We start from the raw sequence: 19443 nt of genomic DNA, 5'->3' as shown, positions 1-19443 counted from the left end.
GTCACTGACAGAGAGAATTCAAGTCCCCTGGTAAACAGATTTGTAAACAGAGAAGAGAATAGAAATGATTGACCATCATCAAGAAAAACTTATTTTTTTCTAGGTTTCAAGAATATTCTGGGTTTCTTATATTTGTCTTTGTGAACAAAAATATTTTTTTCATTTTTTCCAAGTAGGAAGAGAGAAAATCTTGAGTTTTCTTATCTAGTGGTTTCCTATGGCCTTGGTCCTGGCACAGTCCTCCAATGTTTAGTGGTGACTTGAAGAATTTTTCTTGTCATTTGATCAACTATTCAAATGCAATAGGGTGGGTCACAGAAACAAGATTTTGAATCTTGCAAGCTTTTCCAGAAACATTCCCTTGTCTGCTGTGTTTATGTTGGAATGGAAAATTTGTGCCTGATTTTACAGTGAACTTTTCTCAAGATATACGACTTGCTGCCTCATGACATTATCCTGCATCTCGGGACCTCTCACACCTAGATGGTGTGATGTAATACGATGCGCGGTGCTCACTGCCACAGAGCTGTCATGAACAAAACCTGTGCTTCTAGAGTAATGCCTTTCCACGTCATTTTCAAAGTGGCTTTGCATAGGGTTCCCAGTATATTCTTTTTGATTGTGAGAGTACATGTCTCCATGTTTGAGCATAAAATAGGAAATTTAGTTATTAAAAAACAACCAATCCTCTTTCATACTAGAATAGTATAGAGTAGAGATTGCAATGGGCAGCAAGTAAAGCTTTGTGGATGGAAAGAAAAATTTATGAGTCAGAGAGGATGCAAATTCCAATGTTGCCGCTTATTTGATTTGTAACCTTGGGTACATTTCTTAACCACTTGGGGCCTCAGTTTCCCCACTGACATTGGGATAATAAAATTACCAACTTGATAGCCTGTGAGGACTAGAAAATACTACATTTTGAAACTCTGTGTGTTTTCACTGATTCAGTCATCAAAGAATCAAAGCCCCTGTTTCACAAACATGTAAATAGAGCAGAGAGTGGCAGTGTTCAATTATCATAAAATTAAAAGTGCTGGTTTTCTTCTGGGTTTTGAGAATGTGCTGGGTTTTAGTTAAATAAATATTTATTTGTTGAATTAAGTGATTTAAATAATTAAATAATGGAGCAATTATTTGTTGCCTTCCTGCCATGTGTTAGATACTGTGCATGTAAAACACACCAGACATGGGTAAGATGTTGCCCTCAAAAAGCTGACAGGAATCCCAACTTCAAAAAAAAATTATTTCATCACACTTGTAATAAGTCTGGTAGCAAAAAAGGCTCAATTGTTGGCACATACACACTGAGGCATTTGAGTCATTGCTTTTAGTTATTCTAACTAACATTTCTGTTTGGACTGCTCAGAATTAATTACTGATTTTGTGGATCAAAGCTGGAGATTCAAATACATGAATTTCTCAGGTCTTTGGGGGGAAAACCACTGATGTAACTTCTACTGAAGAGCTGTGTCTACTGGATACCAAGTCTTGTCTTTCTGCACATTTTAATATGCCACTTTCTCAAGGCAGCATCCACGTGCACTATACAGGGAACTATAGTGAGCACCTTCTAAAAGGGAGGGCTTGATTTGTGAGTGAAACACCAAGATGCTCTCTCGAAACACACAATTTGCTATGTTGGTAACATGCCGTTTTATAATTCAGTTAAAATAATAACTAATGCTTACAGTTAAATAAAATGCAATTTAGCTGAGAATGAGCAAATCACAGTTGAGAATTAGAGAAGAAAAATTCAGTCTCTAGAACATGAGTTGTTTAAGAAAAAAAAAAAAATCCCATAGGGCTGGGCACAGTGGCTCACACCTGTAATCACAGCACTTTGGGAGGCCGAGGCGGGTGAATCACCTGAGGTCAGGAGTTCGAGACCAGCCTAGTCAACATGGTGAAACCCGTTTCTACTAAAAATACAAAAATTAGCTGGGCATGGTGGTGGGCTCCTGTAATCCCAGCTACTTGGGAGCCTGAGGCAGGAGAATCGCTTGAACCCAAGAGGCGGAGGTTGCAGTGAGCCGAGACTGTGCTACTGCACTCCAGCCTGGGCAACAAGAGGGAAACTCCATCTCAAAAAAAAAATAAATAAATAAAAAATAAAAAGAATCCCATAAAAATAAGTAAAAAAGGGGAGATTTAAAATTCCCTCTCTGCATCCTTTTCAGGCTTGTGCAGCTACCAGCTGGCAAGGGCAAATGGTCTTACCTTATTACTTTTATTTGTGTGTCTTCAAGCCAAATTCCATAGGTGTGATGGAAATCCTTGCTTTGGGCTGCCTGTTCCAGAGAGAGACCCAAACGTTCAGTGCACTTGGCCTTGACTGGATGTTGAAACAACTAAGAAGACAGATATTTTAGAGATATTGTTTTGAATAAAGGAACATCATAATGGAGCAGTCATGAGTCTAAACTTGCTAGCCAGTAGCCAGAGTCCTTGGGGTTGAACTCTTTCTTGGCAACTTGATAGCTGTGTAATGTTAAGCAAGTATCTAACTCCTCAGTGCCTCAGTTTTCTCATCTATAAGATGGGGTTAATAATGCTACTTATATTATAGGGTCATGGTGAGGTTTTAAGGGGTTTATAATGTGCAATGAGTTCAGAAGGGTGACTGGCATACAATAAGTGCCTTGTAACTGTTGACTATTATTATTAAGGGAGGCTGATTCAAAATAAACATGGTTTGAGATAGACCCTTGGTTTTGGAGAAAGGGTGGCTTGTGATTAAGGAATCAAAAACACAGTTACAGTCTTGGAAAACAAATGACCTGAGCTTCCTTCAGTGTGAGAGGGACTCTAGGTAACGGAAAGGCAGAAGGCATGAGATTTGGAATTTTTTTTGTCTTCTTTCTTAATATCTGGATATGGCAGAAAAAGAAATATAGGCAGAGCAAGTGTAGCAAGTGTGTTTCTGCCTCGGTCATTTCAGGCAAATTTATCCTTTCTTCAATATCTTCTGAGAAAAGTTAGCTGATGCATGTAAAACAGGAGTGACTAAAATAGTAAGATACAAATTAATAGTGTTATTTAAGTGTGTGTGTACAAGAGAGTAGGGTTATAAGATGAGACATTCTCATTTTTTCTAGAACCACAAGATACTGAAGAAAGTCAATGCCCTCCCATCTCCCATCTTTCAGACCCCTTCAGAATGCTCTCCACTTTGACCTGTTTAAGTTTATTTTAATAAAAAAAAAAACACATTTTCAAGGAATAGATGCTTTAAGTATGGTTCATTCTTTGGAGGGGGTGTATGTGTACCACGTGACAAGTGGTTGCCATGGTAATTTCTCATTATTGTTGAATTGAAAAATAATTACTCTGGCAAAAATCCCACGTAACCTGTCAGTGCTTAAGTTAGAGATGCCGAGGGGCAGCCCTGGCACCGGGATCCTGTTTTTGGTGAAGAGGGATAGGGTTGGGAACAGGAGAGAATCTAGGATGGAAGCAAAATGCTGCTGTAGATTTTTAAACATAATTAAGACTCTCTTCTGCTATTTGACATGACTGTGTGTCTCATCCTGATATATGATTAGGCTGATGGTGAAATTTGGGCTCACCTGTGAGATGGGACAAAAGGACTAAGGATTGTAATAGCACAAATGCATATAGGGGATTGTTTAGAATAAAGAAGCTTTGATGATATTTTTTCCTAATTAAAATATGGAAGAATTGTCAACAACCACTTCCCCTGTCTGTGTTCAGGCTGAGTTAATTTCATCTTTATTTACCTGGAGGCTGCTGTATGCTATTGTTACTTTCTAGCTTTGGGGAAAAGAATTCACTTATTACTTATTAATATTCACTAAACACTCGCCACACACAGTTCAGATACTAAACAACAGCAAGAATTGGAAGTACCTGTCTGTTGGGAAAACATGTGTCCCAGATCAGAAGCCCTGTGGCAGTGTGCACAGACCTCAATCTACACATGAGTTCGGGCATTTGGTACTCAGTCCTCCTGATCCATGAGTCATTGTGGAGTGGCATCGAAAACCTACGTTTGCTTTCTTTCCTATGCTTGTGTCAAGAAATAATCCTCCTTTTGGTTAATGAAGGCCTTAATATACACTCCTCTTTTAAAAGAATGATCGGCAAAGTTGGAGTGTTATTAGTAGTGTTACTCCATTTTTGCATCTTTTTTGGACTTCTAGATATTCATCCTTCTCCCAGCAGAGCTAGTCTCTGTTTTTGTCATTAAGCTGCTCCTGCTACTAGATCCCACTTGGAAATATATTGCTTAACAGTACTCTTTGAATCTCTACCCATGCATCAATCAGACCAGATGCAGATGCTTTTAATATGAAAGTACAGGGACCTCCTAATGAAAGGACCAAAATATAGACAGGTACAAACCATATGTCTAGGCATATCCACTTTAGGCATATGCCTGAGAGAAATTCTTACATATAAACACAAAAGGAAACTACACAGACATTTATGGCAGCATTGTTGGGATGACCAAAAAATTAGGAACTATCTGAGATTATTAGTAGCAAAATGTTTAAATAAAATGTATTACCGTATATCTATTCAGTGCATTAGTATGTAGCTTATATAAGGAAAGAGAGACCCCAATATATAAATTGGGGCCAAGTGCGCTCATGCCTGTAATCCCAGCACTTTGGGAGGCCGAGGCAGGTGGATCACCTGAAGTCAGGAGTTCAGGACCAGCTTGACCAACATGGTGTAACCCTGTCTCTACTAAAAATACAAAAATTAGCTGGGCGTGGTGGTGGGCGCCTGTAATCCCAGCTACTCGCGTGGCTGAGGCAGGAGAATCGCTTGAACACAGGAGGTGGAGGTTGCAGCGAGCCAAGATCGCGCCATTGCACTCCAGCCTCGGTGACAGAGCGAGACTCTGTCTCAAAAAAAAAAATATATATATATATACACACACACACATATATGTGTATGTATATATATATACACACATATATATACATTTATATATAGACATATATATGTGTATATATATAAATGCACACATATATATGTCTATATATAAATTGGATAGGTCTTCAAACACAATGTTAAATTTAAACAAATCACAGTTAAGGAAGAAAACAATGTATCCTATCATGTAAATAAAATATTAAAAAGCAAAATAGGACTGTATATGAGTGGAATCATGCATGTATATTAATATAAAAGATGGGCTAGGAAGATCCATATGGTTTTCATGAGACAGTTGTTTATGGAGGTCTGAGAGAGGAGAGAGAAAAACAGAGTAGGATATGGTGACCCAGAACATTTATTTATATTTGTAACATTTAATTACTTTAGAAAAGGAAAATGCAATAATATTGCAATAATTGTTAATTCCGGGTAATGGGCCCATGAGTCTTCATCATATTCTCTTTTGTTCTCTATTTTTAAAATTAATAAAGTAAAATTTGGCTTGATTAATGACAGCCAGTCAAGTGCATTCATGTACTACAAGCAACCTTAACCAACATTTCACTGAGATGTATAATACTCCAAAGGTGGCTCAAAAGCGTGGCAGTGTAGGTGTGAGATAATTTATTTAAATTTCTGCCTCCATATGAACTCCTGACATGCATGCCTGGGGCATTCCGTTATTGTGAGATGAGATAACAGTGATGTGACAGAGAGAAGACTTCTCTCGAACACTGTCTTGGCCCCTAGCCACTGAGGTTAGATTTTAAGATTCCTACAATTTTAGAGAAAGAATCTTACTCGCCTTGTGGGTAGGGCCTTATCATCTGTTTAGTCCGTTTTTCTACTCCATTATTGGGTACTAATTTATAGGATAATCCTCCTGAGGATGCATAGATACATAATGTCCATTCCCTATCCTTAAGTAACGTAGTCTGCTGGAGCATACTTTAGGAAAATGTGTATTACAAGGTGATGATTCCATGATAATTTCATATACACTCTATTGGGATTATGGTTGTCAAGATTTCCTAGTACAGGAGACAGTGAAAGAGGGGTCCACGAACTGCATCTTGGCATTTGCTGGACATTGTAGGTCAAAAGAATGACATATGCAAAGGCAGGGAGGCACAAGGAGTTGAGAAGGAGCCCTTAACCCTGACAGGTGAGCTGCTGGAGGTCCCTTGGCTCAACACATTGCTGGGAGGCTAACTCCAGGGTCCTGCATATATGTTGGCTCCTTTCTGGTGTGGTAAGAATGTTTTTTCTCTGGATAGACTCTCTTTTAGCTTACGTGCACAAAATGTTGTATCTCTTACATCTGCCAGTCCCAGATGTGCGTGCCACCCAATACACCTGGGAACAAGATGTCAGACTTGTGGTTGTGTTTTAAGAGCGTGTGCTATACCATTTACTTGGAAGTCCCAAAAGGTTGATCTTTATCTTTTGGGCAAAGATGAGACTGGTCAGTCTCAATGTACCTCCTGGTTAATCTCCAAGTTAGTTTAACTTGTGATGATTATGTGTGTGGAGTAAGAGTGATCAGCTGCACCCTGCTTTGCCTCTAAACTTTAGCGGAAACCGGATTTAGTGAGCTGCTCTATGGGATCCTTCATCAAAACGGCTTATAACTTAACTCACACAGCCTCCTGCTGGCCGTCTTGCTGAACTTGGCCACATTGCCAGGTCCAAAAGGAGAATGGGCCATTTCTGTGGTACTTCCGCATCATTTCTCCAATGATGTTGGCTCTAAGTTTACGGTCAGCAGGTGGAACTGCTAGCCTGTACATAAAGCTGCAGAATTTTAATTAGTATCTTTTCTTTCAAATGACCATGGTCTCTTTTTCTTCCTCACATGTGGCCAAGCTAGAGTCTGTGTTGCAGGGTCCATACCATTCTAGATGACTGACAATTAAAACTTGGAAAATGGAGGGAATGAATTTTTTTTTTTTTTTGTAGTGATTGTCCACAACTCATAAGGTAGCTGTGTCACCAAGAACTGAGTGTCTACTGGTAGAGTTGTTAGATCTTCTGCCAGAGACATCTATTTGGCTCAGCAGAGGTCTTAGCTGTATTTCAGCCACTCCCTAAACTCCTAATCTCTTTATTATCCGCATTACTTCTACAAAATTGCCTAACTGATCCCAGGAACTATACCAGACAACAGAATGGAAGCAAGAAGTGTTCCAAAAGGAGATTTATTATCAGGAAAACCATGTGAAGGTGGGAAAAAGGGTATGAACTCCGAAAGGTTGGAGGGGGAAATTTCCTCTAGTCAATGCTGACCTCTTCCTCTAACTCTTGTAAAGCATTTTTGGTCTTCAACCCAAAGTGGGAAATAAGTTTTTAAGTAAAATTATTTACAAAAAAGCATGTATTGGAGTTAGGCAGACTTGTTACATGAACTTTAGCTTCATCACTTTCTTGCTTTCTAACCTTTATTGAGTAGCTTACCTTTTGTGAATTTTAGATTCTCTATGAATATCTTAAGGGTTAAATGAGATAATGATAAATAATAATAGTTGACACATATTGAACAACTACTATATGCCGGGCAGTTTCTGTTTAGTCCTCACAGCACACCGAGATTATTAGTCCCACTTACCCAACAAGCAAACAGACGCAAAGAAATTAGATGTGTTGACTGAGGTCATCCAGCTATTAAGAGGCAGAAATCATATGTGTAAGTCAGTATAACATAGAAGTTAAGGACATAAGTTCTCTATAAGGCTGCCTGCTCTGCCCCTTGGTAGCAATTAGGGTAGTTGTGAATATAAAATGGTTCAATACATGTACAGCACTTAGAAAATTCTGGATTACGATACTAACATTAACCCGGGACCCTCAAACATGTGCTCTTTCCATAATAAGCTTCCTTCATATACATCCAACACAAGAATGGCCTATACCCAACACTTAGTAATTTTTGTCTTAAATCTCTATTACTTTTATTCCTTTCCTAAATAAACATTTGTTCTGTCATAACTAAAGACTAATTCAAAAGCTCTGTGTGTGTGTGTGTGTGTGTGTGTGTGTGTACATGTTTACACATGGGGGGAGATTGAAAATTACAATCTAAATACACAGAATGTCATTTTTATGCCAGTTTAAAATTATTGACCAACAGACAAAGTAGGGTCCACAATCAAGTTCTCTGGACAACTTTGTAAAGTGACTTCCCGAGCTGAGTTTGTGATGCCACGATAAGAAATTTATTCCATCCATCTATCTATTAATGTGTTCTATCAGCCAAACAAAAATATTATCTTATCTACCTATTATATGCCTGGTACTATGAACTTAAAGGTTACATTTTTATTTTGAGGATGTTCTTTCAAGATTTGTGACCAAAACCAATTATGTGTGTGTGTGTGTGTGTTTTTGTGTGTGTGGTGTTACCTAATGTGCCCATTCTCCCAGCAGACCTCTTCTGAAATTTCCTGAGACGTTGATTCATCCCATGTTCCACTGAAGCTAGTTTGAATCATATGACATTTCTCATTCTTGGGTCATTATGTCTCTTTCAACTTCTGCCAAAACTCACGTATGTATGTAGGCCCTGTGGAACCTGTAACACAGCTCATAGACATTCCTCGAACCTCATTGTAACTTGAGTACTTTCTTTTCTCCCAGTGACCTCAGATCAGCCAGCATTTCTATTGACTTTTGCCTTTCACTGGTTCGTTTTCCAGCAGAAGTGTCAGAGACCAAGAGTTAGATTATCAGAAAATAGAGGATGATATGATTTGGCTGTGTCCTCACCCAAATCTCATCTTGAGTTATAGTTCCCATAATCCCCATGTGTCATGGGAGGGACAAGGTGGAGATAATTGAATCATGGGGGTGGTTTCCCTTATCTTGTTCTCGTGATAATGAGTTGGTTCTCACGAGATCTGATGGTTTTATAAGGGGTTTCCCCCTTCACTGGGCATTCATTCCTCTCCTCCCCTTCCACCATGATTGTAAATTTCCTGAGGCCTCCCCAGCCATGCTGAACTGTGAATCAATTAAACCTCTTTCCTTTATAAATTACCCAGTCTTGGGTATATCTTCATAGCAGTGTGAGAATGAATTAATACAGAGAGGATCCAGTCACTGGGCCTCTGAATAATGAGCAAAGCAAATGAGAAGTAATACATTTTCATTCAGATTTTTAACAGTGTTATAGACAGATGCTGTTGCCAGGGAAAAGGGTTGCTAATGGTTGAAGTGATAGGGGAAAGTGCTGATTTATGAACAGACTATTTTATAAAGTTCATTTTTTTTGAGACCAGGTCTCACTCTGTCACCCAGGCTGGAGTGCAGTGGGGTGATCTTGGCTCACTGCTACCTCTGCCTTGCAGGTTCAAGTTATTCTCCTGCCTCAGTCTCCTGAGTAACTGGGATTACATGTGCCCACCACCACGCCTGGCTGGCCAATTTTTCTATTTTCTATTCCATTTAGTTTTCTATTTTCTATTCCACTGAGTTTTCTATTTTTAGCAGAGTTTGGGTTTCACCATGTTGGTCAGGCTGGTCTCGAACTCCTGACCCTCAGGTGATCCATCCACCTGGGCCTCCCAAAGTGCTGGGATTATAGGCATGAACCACCACGTCTGGCCATAAAGTTCATTTTCAGTGCAGTTCTTTATAAAGTGGAATGCCTCCTGCCCTAGATATGATATTAAAGATGGTAGACAGAGGCAGGGAAAGGGCATTTTATTGATCTTCACTGTCTTTGGGGTGCTCTTCTGCAGATTTTATCTCCTGAAGATTTTATTGATCTTCACTCCCTTTGAGGAGCACTTTATACCTACTAATTTATTTAGTCCTCAGATCTGTGCTGCCAGATAGTAACTATTGTTGTTATTATTGTTATCCTCAGGTTCTAAATAAGTAGACAGGCTGGGGAAGGTAGAATAAGTTGCTAAGTTCACAAAGCTGGGAGGAGGCAGTGTTACCTGCAGGACTGAATTCCGCCATGATGTATTACCAACTGCTTTACTGTGAAGCGCCAGGCAGTCTCCTGAGCGTGAGTCCTGGCTGCAGGTCTGCACAAGGCAAGGAGCTCAAAGAAGAAATCAACCTGAGACTAAATATTCCCTTTCAACTCTTTCTCCCCTCTTGCTGAATCCTAACCACAGCCTCTCAAAGACTGTCAGGGAAATGTAGCAGGTTGCTGTACAGAGCAAAGGATGGGTAGGTCGGGGGTGTCCAGTGGTCTGAGTTTAAATTCCATCTCTGACATTTATTTGCTGAGTGTACTGGAGCAAGTGACATTTACTGCCTAAGCTTTGGTTTCTGCAGTTGCAAAGTAGAGATAATATGAGCAGCTTCATTCATTCATTGAGCTGCTTTTATGAGTAATATCCTAGGCTAGACACTGTTCTGGGGGTTGGGAGATAAAGTAGCAAGCAAAACAAAGCCCCTGTGTACAAGAAGCTTATATTTGTATTGAAGAGAAAAAAAAAAAAACCACACACACAGAAGAAATGGATTCATAGTGTGGATTAAGTAGGAAAATACACATAAAGTCATTAGACTAGTGCTTGGCATGTGGTAAACACTCAATAAATGTTAACTGTGACTCTTTTTCCATCTGTGTAGTGATTTAAAGTCGAATAAACCAATGTATCCAGTCTTCCGAATAGGGTTTCTTTCCCTGGCAGATTCCTCCACTTCCAAGCCCACTGAGTTTTCTAAAAGCTCCACAAGCTTCCAGAGCATTGAGGACGTGTGCCACGGTCTCAGATGTGGAGTGAAGCTGCCTGTTTAGTTGCTCATGTGATTGTCTTCTGCTAGTGGGCTTTAAGCCCTTTGAGGGTAGGGACCAGTCTCTTATTCAGCTGTGCATTCTGAAGGCCTACACATAGTTAAGTGCCCAATACATACTTGTTTCTGAAAGGAGAAAAAGCAGAGTACTTTGTACGTGGATCCATGCATTGCTCTTCGGTGGTTTCCTATCTACCCTGTTTTACTGAGAAAGGGATTGGCTTTTGCTATGGTGATTGGAAGGAAGCCAAAGAGAGACGCAAAAATTCATTTGTCTGAGCTTCTTCTTTTCTGAAGGAGAGGACGGCATCAATCTTCCGTGGCTCCTTAATTATTCTTGCTGGGACTGAGGGTTCATTCCTAAGGTCTGCCAGTGACAACAACTTAATGTTGTCATAAGCAGAGCAACTTAATGGGAAGAAGAGAGGCTTGTGGTATCTCTGCCAGGACTCAGTAGTGGGACTATTACATGGGGAGTGGCAATTCCCCTTCTATCTCCCCTTCCATCTGACAGGCAGCTGGGATGCATCTTGTCTTCAACTTCCAATTCTCTGGAAAAACATGGTGCTTAAGAATTTTGGGATAAATCAGGTCCTATACCGAGAATTTGACTGGGATGTGATTCCTCCTGTAAATATGACACTCTGTATAACCTTCTTAATTCACTGTGAGAGGGGCCCTCTTCTCCCCTTGGAGATTAACAGTGATTCTAACTGCCTTAAACTGGGCCGCTTCCAAAGTGTTTTCTGCATGAGCAAGAGAAACATTCAACCCAAAACAAACAAACAGAATTCATATGGATGGCCTGCATTCTGCTGAACTGCTCTATTTTTAATACTCTTTTTTAACAACAAGCTAGTGGTTGCCTGTCCTCTTAAAACAATCAAGAACAGTCCATATATATGTGACAATCGCTTGTGTGTGAACTTCTCTATCAATCTATCCATCCATGTATCTGTACCTGTATCTTTTATAGGGATATTTGTGTATAGTAGAGCTAGGAACATCTCTGTTGATTAAATTATGTTTGAAAATTATATTTAACCTGGTTGTAATATTGTGGTTTCTATTTATAAAAATGAACTCTTAAAAGAGCAGACAGAGAGAAAGAGAAAAAAAAGTCAAGTGTATTTTACATTAAATGCAAACCCTTTTGTCAAAAAACATCACATTGTGTTTTATAGCACATTTATTAAATCTCCCCAAATATATCCTGGAGAATTAATTTTTATTCGATTGGTTTGAGCTCACTTACTGAATTGGAATTTGGTCCCTATTTGAGGCAATTAATTTGAAGAGTGACCGCCCACCTACCCTTTCCTAGAACACCTACACACATACGCGAAGTAATGAGCAAGGAGCAACTGAGTTTTTCTTTCTCTTCCCTTTTCTCTTCCTCTTTGAGATATTTCCCACTTTCCCTTGTTAAATAAATGATCTGTCTCTTTGCAGGATAGTGACAACCTCTGGTGGGACGCCTTTGCCACTGAATTTTTTGAAGATGACGCCACATTAACCCTTTCATTTTGTTTGGAAGATGGACCAAAGCGATACAGTAAGAAAGAAGTTTATTTTTCTAATATTTCCTCGTTTTGTGCCTGTAAGAAAACCGCGGGGGTCTTCAGAGAATAGCACAGAGCTGACAGCCTGACAATAATACCTCCACTCCTGACAATGTTCTTGCTTCTCATCGAGTCATTGTCACTGGGTGGCAGCCCGAGTTGGCTCTGACAGGTTTCCTTCGAGGCTTAGAATGTTTGGGTATTTGCCTGTTTAGAGAGTGAGGCAAATATGAACCAAGTCACCCAGTGATGAGTGGGAGCGGAATGATGGACAATTTCCATGCATCTCTTTCTGCCACCCTCTTTTATCCTTGACGGTTCACACTTGACATCCAATGTTCTGCTTCTGAAGGTTCTTAAAAAAAATAATTCCTACTGTCACTGTATCAGCCACATCCTTCTAATCCCCTCTTATCAATTATCTCAGGTATTTATTTGACAAGTGCTATCTTTTTTTGGGGTGTGGGGAGGCCACAGTTGCTTTGAACATACAGTTTGGGATTAGTGTTGACAGAATTATAGTTCCTTGTCTTTCAGGCGAGTGATAACTCTGTAAAGATCCTCAAATTACAGCCTGTGGCACCTTGGGTAACAGCTGATCTGTCCTGATTAGGTTCAGCCAACTTGTCAGAGATCAGATTTGCTAGTTGCGCTATCAGACCAGGAGGCATAGATGCATCAGCACAAAAGCAATTAATGTCCAGTTAGATCAGAGAGAGATGTGTTTTCAGAAATCAGTGTTGCACCTAGGAAAGAATCCATCAGAGGAAAAACATCCCCACTGTCACAAACACTGAAATGATGAGGGAACCAGCCATGGAATGATGAACCAGTCATGGTATGAATGAGTCAATCCAGAACATTTGAAAAATTTATAGGTAATAGGGTTCTTGATATGTATGATTGAAAGCTCTGATTGTTGCTAATCTATTTCAAAGCCACTAGAGAACAACAATTAAACAAAAAATTGGGAGAGGCTTTAGGCAACTTGGTGCTATTTGCATACTATTAGCAACTATACTAGTAGCATCAATTGCATAATTAACTGATTAATTATGCTAATATATGCACATGGCGATTCTGCAATAGTGTTAAACACGGGAGGAGCAGCCCAGAGTGGACTTGCTGCCCAACTGAAACTGGTTGCCAGGCGCATCTCTTCATGTTTGTGTCTCATGGACTTTTAAGGATGTGGGACATTTCTAATCAATATTTTGGGCGAGAGGAGGGGCAGGTAGTATATCAGAAAATGGGCTGTTTAGAGCACCTTTATATTCAACAAAGTGACTCCTAGTGTACACACTGATAAGCCTACTTCACAGGGGTCCTGCTGAGTTAACTTGCTCTCCGGTGTGTGGGTGCCCCCAAGCAGCCTCATGCCCTAAAGAGGTGTATCAGAAGTCCCTGGGAGATAAATGAACTCAGCAGTCCAACAATTACTCCCTCCTCAAAAAGCTGCCTGATCAATGGTGTTTAATTTCTAACCAAGCAGTCATCCATCCTGAGCCACCTTATTTTTTTCTGAGGCATAAGCTCAGATAACTTCAAGTTATCATTGTTTTATGTTCTTGTGCTTTGCTGGTTCGGGAATCCATCAGGGACTGCTCAGGGAACTAGAATTACAGTTTTAAAATATGTCCTAATACAACAGATTCTGGCTCTTCCCTCTGTCCATCCCACCCCAGCATCATTTGGGAGTGAATCACGATCATCGCCTGTTTAAGATCTTATCTCCATGAACAGGAGTAAATGCCTGACTACCAGCCATTGTTGCCCAGGTTTCTTTGTTTCTCCGAGCCAAAATATTTCCCGAGTGGAGAAGAGAAACGAAGATGATTGACGGTCTTGAGCCGAGTCTCATCAGCTGCCTTGCTGACAGCCCGGTGATGTGCACACGCTGCTGATGTGCCGGCTGGTGACAGCTGATTGACAGCCCAAGACTGAGAGACAAGGAAGATGAAGCTTGCTTAGAACGCCTGATGTGCACTGTTTATGCAGCGCTCTGAGCTCAGGCGCTGCCACCTTAACCCGTTCGAGGTCCAGGCATGCTGTGCCAGGCTGGGCAGACTCCTGGCTGTCCTGGGGCTGGAAGCTGCAGCTCTTCCTTCATGCTTCCAGGGAAGCTGAAAGCTTTGTTTTTCTGATGAGGAAAATAAGATTTGGCTGTTGCATTAGTATTTGTTAAAAAAAAAAAAATCCCCAATCACACACATACGAAATAATAAGAGATATTTTAGCTGAGGGCTTTTTTTTAGCCTTTACTAGAAAAAACTTTTCATTCTTCCTCCCCATCGCTGGTGTCTAGGGGGGTCCTTTTGGGTCTATAATACTTTATCTCTAAGTTGCCATAAATCCTGTAATAGGCGTCTGCTTATTTATTTATTGTATGTCATTCCTTATTAGAATGTTATTTGCATGTGGATGAGGGCTCTGTTTTGTTAATTGCTGAGTTCTCAGATTAATACAGGAACTCATACATAATAGGTAGCTCAATAAATATTTGTTGAATGAAGGAATAAATGAGGACACAAATGCATAGACATTTGTAGAAAAGTTTATATAATCAAGTAAAATGTTGGCAAAGCTATCCTTTACTGAGGTCTTTGGATTTTTTTGAACAGGAAGAAATTAACTCACAGTGGTCCACTGGCGTACTCAAACAAACTCTGGGTTACGATCTGATCTTTTTTTCTTTTTTTGAGACAGAGTCTCACTCTGTCACCCAGGCTGGGGTGCAGTGGTGTGATCTCAGCTCACTGCAACCTCCACCTCTGGGTTCAAGTGATCCTCCTGCCTTAGCCTCCCTACCGAGTAGCAGGGATTGCAGGTGTCCGCCACCACTCCCAGCTAATTTTTGCATTTTTAGTAGAGACAAAGTTTCACCATGTTGGCCAGGCTGGTCTCTAACTCCTGGCCCGAAGTGATCCACCAGCCCAGCCTCGGCCTCCCAAAGTGCTGGGATTACAGGCATGAGCCACCACATCTGGCTGTTCTGATAGATTTTAATAGGAACAAAAGTCCCGGCAGTATAATAATTGAAGAGATGATGATGTTCTGGGTGATATATTGTTCCTTTCATTCAGAAAGCAGAAAGCTCCTCAGTATTGACCCTCTTCCTCCACGTGCTCCATCTCTTAAGCCCTTCACTCCCCTGATGGGGGTGTGTCCGCCCAGGTGAGATATGATTGGGCAGGTGGAAGCTACTGATGTTTTCTTAGGGAACAGGTGGTAATTGGTGGGGAGAGCTTCAGGATGGGCCAGGTTATTAGACTATGTGAGAAATTGGCCTGTGCATCCCTAAGGCCACTTGCCTGCCCCCGCCCTGGACAACACCAGGAAGGTACTACTCTGGCAGCTGGAGAAGTGGGCAGTTCCATGGAGGAAGTTCTATCCTTTGGGTAAGGTGGACTCTAGGAAAGAAGAGTATCAGAGGTAGACAATTCCCTGGCAGCAGGTCAGTAGAATAAAGAACATTAGGGCTAAAAACGGTCCTTTCTAAAAATGGAAACTTGGTCCAGAGAGGTTAGGTGGGTGCCCCACAGGTGAGGCTGAGCCTCAGGTTTGCTGATTCCAAAGTCAGCTTGCTCTCTCTCTCTCTCTGTCTGTCTGTCTCCCTGTCTCTCTCTCTCTCTCTCTCTCTCTCACACACACACACACACACACACACACACACACACACCCTATTCCTACATCATGCCATAGCTAAAGGAAAATAAATGCTTTTATCAACACACACATTTCTGGTAACAGAAATAAGGGTCCCAAATAATTACTGTCCTTTATCTGAAACAGAAGACAAAGAAAGCCAAGGATCAGGTTCCTCAAAGCCCTCTGTGCACCTGCTCTGCAGTTCTAAGTCCAGCATAAAGTGTTGCTTTTCCTTCTCTGTCTTGGGTTAGGCTGATCACTTGCTATTAGTTTCAAGCACAATATTAATTTCCCTTTGCTCCTTTTAGGCATGTAGCAGAACCGTTCCCCACACTATTCTTCTGCCTTATGACAGCCACAACCACCATTTGAGTAATATGCTTCTCAGCTGGCCTAGCCTGTGTCCAGGTCCAGGTCCACAATGGCCACATTCTTAGGAAATATGTGGTTCACATCTCATTTGGAAAATATTTCCTTCCTGGGAGAGATACATGGAGAAGGATCTCCTGAGGCCCATCTCAGCAGGCAATGCAGGGCTGAGAGGCTGGATGGTGCAGGAGAAAGGGAACAGGGGTTCAATGCAAACATTCTTGGGCTTTAATCCATGCTTTGCTTGATAAACAGAGACTTCATTTTCTTATGTGCAAGTGAGTATAATACTACCATCACTGGGCTGGGTGCTGTGGCTCACGCCTGTAATCCCAGCACTTTAGGAGGCCAAGGCAGGGGAATCACCTGAGGTCAGGAGTCCAAGACCAGCCTGACCAATATGGTGAAACCCTGTCTCTATTAAAAATACAAAAATTGGCTGGGCGTGGTGGCATACGTCTGTAGTCCCAGCCACTTGGGAGGCTGAGATAGGAGAATTACTTGAACCCAGGAGGCGGATGGAGGTTGCAGTGAACCAAGATCATGCCACTGCACTCCAGCCTGGGTGACAGAGCGAGACTCTGTCTCAATAAAAAAAAAAAAAAATACTGCCATCACTGGCTTGTGAAAATTAAATGAGATGTTATAATCAAAGAGCTGAGGATCATTTGAAGCATAGAATGATCAATACTTATTATCATTGATATGCATGGCCTTGGCCTCACCATAGCTTCTATGCATTGAAAAGGCTTCCCAACTGGGCAGGACTTATCAAGTGAACAATGTGGACAGCCTGATGCCGAGGCTCCCTGGCCAGGTGGGAGTCCATACGACCTTTTTAATGGGCAGTTCCTGCTGAAATGCAGGACTGAGGAGATTGGGCTCTGCTCCCAACATTCAAGTGCAGAAACCCACTCTCGCTTCTAGTAAGTGGTGAGCAGGAGAAGGGAGTGGAGAGGGGAACAGTGATTAAGAATGTGTGGGGCAGAAGACTCCAGAACACTTGGTTAAACTATGTGTAAGTGGGCGTGGCTTTGCAGGTTAGTGGGGAAATAGTGTAACTACTAAAACACTACCTTGTTTCAGAGCACTTTCTGTTGGCCTGTTTCTTAGAGAAAAACCTAATTCTTTTCTAAGTGGCCTTATTTGAAACATAAGGGTTTGATGGGATGGCGCATGTAAAGTTTTTGGCAGTGCTTTCATCCCTTTGAAAATGCTCCATAACACATTGATGGGTGTTCTTATTAGATTGGATTCCAATAAGCACATTGTTTTCTCTAGACTGAGATCTAGGACAATGCAGATAAAATTTTCATTAACCTTTAACTACTATCTGTGGTTTGGGGCTAGGGGTCCCAGTAATTCTCTATCACACATTTGTTATTTCATCTTGACCTTAGTACCCTGTCTGGAACGAGGATTTCCAGAGAGACCACACACATTCATGGCCACACTAGCCAAAAGCTATTCCATGGCTGCTGGAGGGACATTTCGCTCTCCAAAAAGAGAAAAGTTGTTTTAAGAAATGTCATCACTCTCTGCTTTTCTTTTCCTCAGTCACCAAGGCTCATTAGATAGTCTGAAGAACCACAAATCCACACCTCTGTGGAGCCATTTCTACACTTGCTGTTTCTCTTTTACATTGTCGTTCCTTACCTCCTTTATTTTTCCTGAAAGCTCCAGTAGCTTTGCAGTATTGACTAAGTTCTTCAATTTTGTCTTGTAATATGTGTTTTTATGTGTTGTGTATTTGGACATGTTCCCCTAAGGTACAGAAATTCTGCAAGGGGCCCAAGTATGTTCACTATCTCCGGTTTCTATTTCTCTACTGCTTTTTATTGGTTCGACCTCACCCAGCTATATTTTTACTGTGCTTGCTATATAGGAATTCTGAAAGCATTTTTTCTCTATTTTTTCTTTCTCTTTCTCTAATATCCCATTACATGATTTAAAACATGTTTCTGGGAAAATCACTCCTTGGTAATATGCATAAGGCATTTTGACACCACACTTAATAACTACTATGGCAGGAATGTGGCCACTTTAAAAAGTTACATGCAAAGAATGTGCTCTGCAGCACATGGGGAAAGGGATTTCAAGCGCAAGAATTTAAGACCCGTGTGTGTTTTTTCTAGGAATAATGCCTTTGTGGTGTCCACCTGAAACCTAGAAAGGCACAGGTTTCTCTGGCCACTGCTTAAAGCTCTTGAGCCTTCTCAGAAGGTATGGCCAGCTGGCCCTGCAGACTTGGTCTTCCATAAAGTAATTTTGCTTCCCTAAACATTCCTCCTTCTTTTTTTTTTTTCCATCCATTGAGACAGAGATAACATTCACGGATTTTGGATCCACGCAGGTTCATTTTGAGTCTTTGCTCCTCCATAACTGCCAGATGTTAGGCATGTGAGATGACATTAGACATGTTGCTTAAACTACCTTAACCCCAGTTTCTTCATCTGTAACATCTGGGTAACAATGATGCCAACATTTTAGGGTTAAATGAGATGCACCTGTAACTTTAGCTTAGTGCCACTCTTGAAAAGCACAGAGTAAATAAATATTTACTGCATGAATTAATGAATGGACGAATGACAGAATAAGTGAGTGAGTTAAACCTATGAGACAACAGCCACTTCAAATTACCATGGAGTTCCCATTATTTATTTGGCACATAGTGGGAAGAACTCTGGTTTTGGGCAGAGCCAAAACAGACTTGTCTTCTTTCTATACAGGAACCAAGAATTTAAGACCAATTGGGGAAAAAATGAATATTAATGGCAAATGGTGAGTTAAACAAACAAGTTCCAAACAATTACAATTACCACATCTGTCCAACAGAGGGTGAGATTTTCATCCCCCATTTTGCTCAGAGAGCAAGGAACTGCTAAACATTTATCAAGTGCTGGTAATTTATTTGGGCAAGTTATATGTAAAGAGTGGGCTCTGTATCTTGTTCACTGAGGACCAGAGGAAAGGAAATTGATTTTGATTGCATTCAAAAATTTATTTTCAAGAAAAGAATACACTTCCTCAGAGTAGTCCTTCATGTTTAATTATGGGAATGGATTCTTGCCTCTGACTGTGGCATCTTGGTTGCTTAAAAACATAAATGTCATTGTCTCAGATGACCCTGGACCATGCATTTATTCGCATGGGGTTCCATTAAATGGTTTCCAGATGGCTCTAGCCCCCGATGTTGTGATTTTAT

The 19443-nt window shown here is 40.9% G+C and overlaps 1 protein-coding gene across 11 annotated transcripts in view; it reads left to right on the top strand.

Annotated features, from left to right (window-relative positions):
- Positions 1–19443, top strand: part of LDB2 (LIM domain binding 2) — a 397279-nt gene that overhangs the window by 127381 nt on the left and 250455 nt on the right. For all 11 annotated transcript variants that reach the window (XM_003826806.5, XM_008952150.4, XM_008952155.4 and 8 more), the window contains exon 2: positions 12112–12214. In XM_003826806.5, the coding sequence (XP_003826854.1) occupies positions 12112–12214 (103 nt within the window). The remainder of the gene's footprint in view (positions 1–12111; positions 12215–19443) is intronic.

The sequence above is a fragment of the Pan paniscus genome, chromosome 3 (assembly GCF_029289425.2).
Source record: "Pan paniscus chromosome 3, NHGRI_mPanPan1-v2.0_pri, whole genome shotgun sequence".
Classification (NCBI taxonomy): domain Eukaryota; kingdom Metazoa; phylum Chordata; class Mammalia; order Primates; family Hominidae; genus Pan; species Pan paniscus.
Note: the sequence above shows the minus strand (reverse complement) of the source record. Positions and strands in the feature narration are given on the sequence as shown.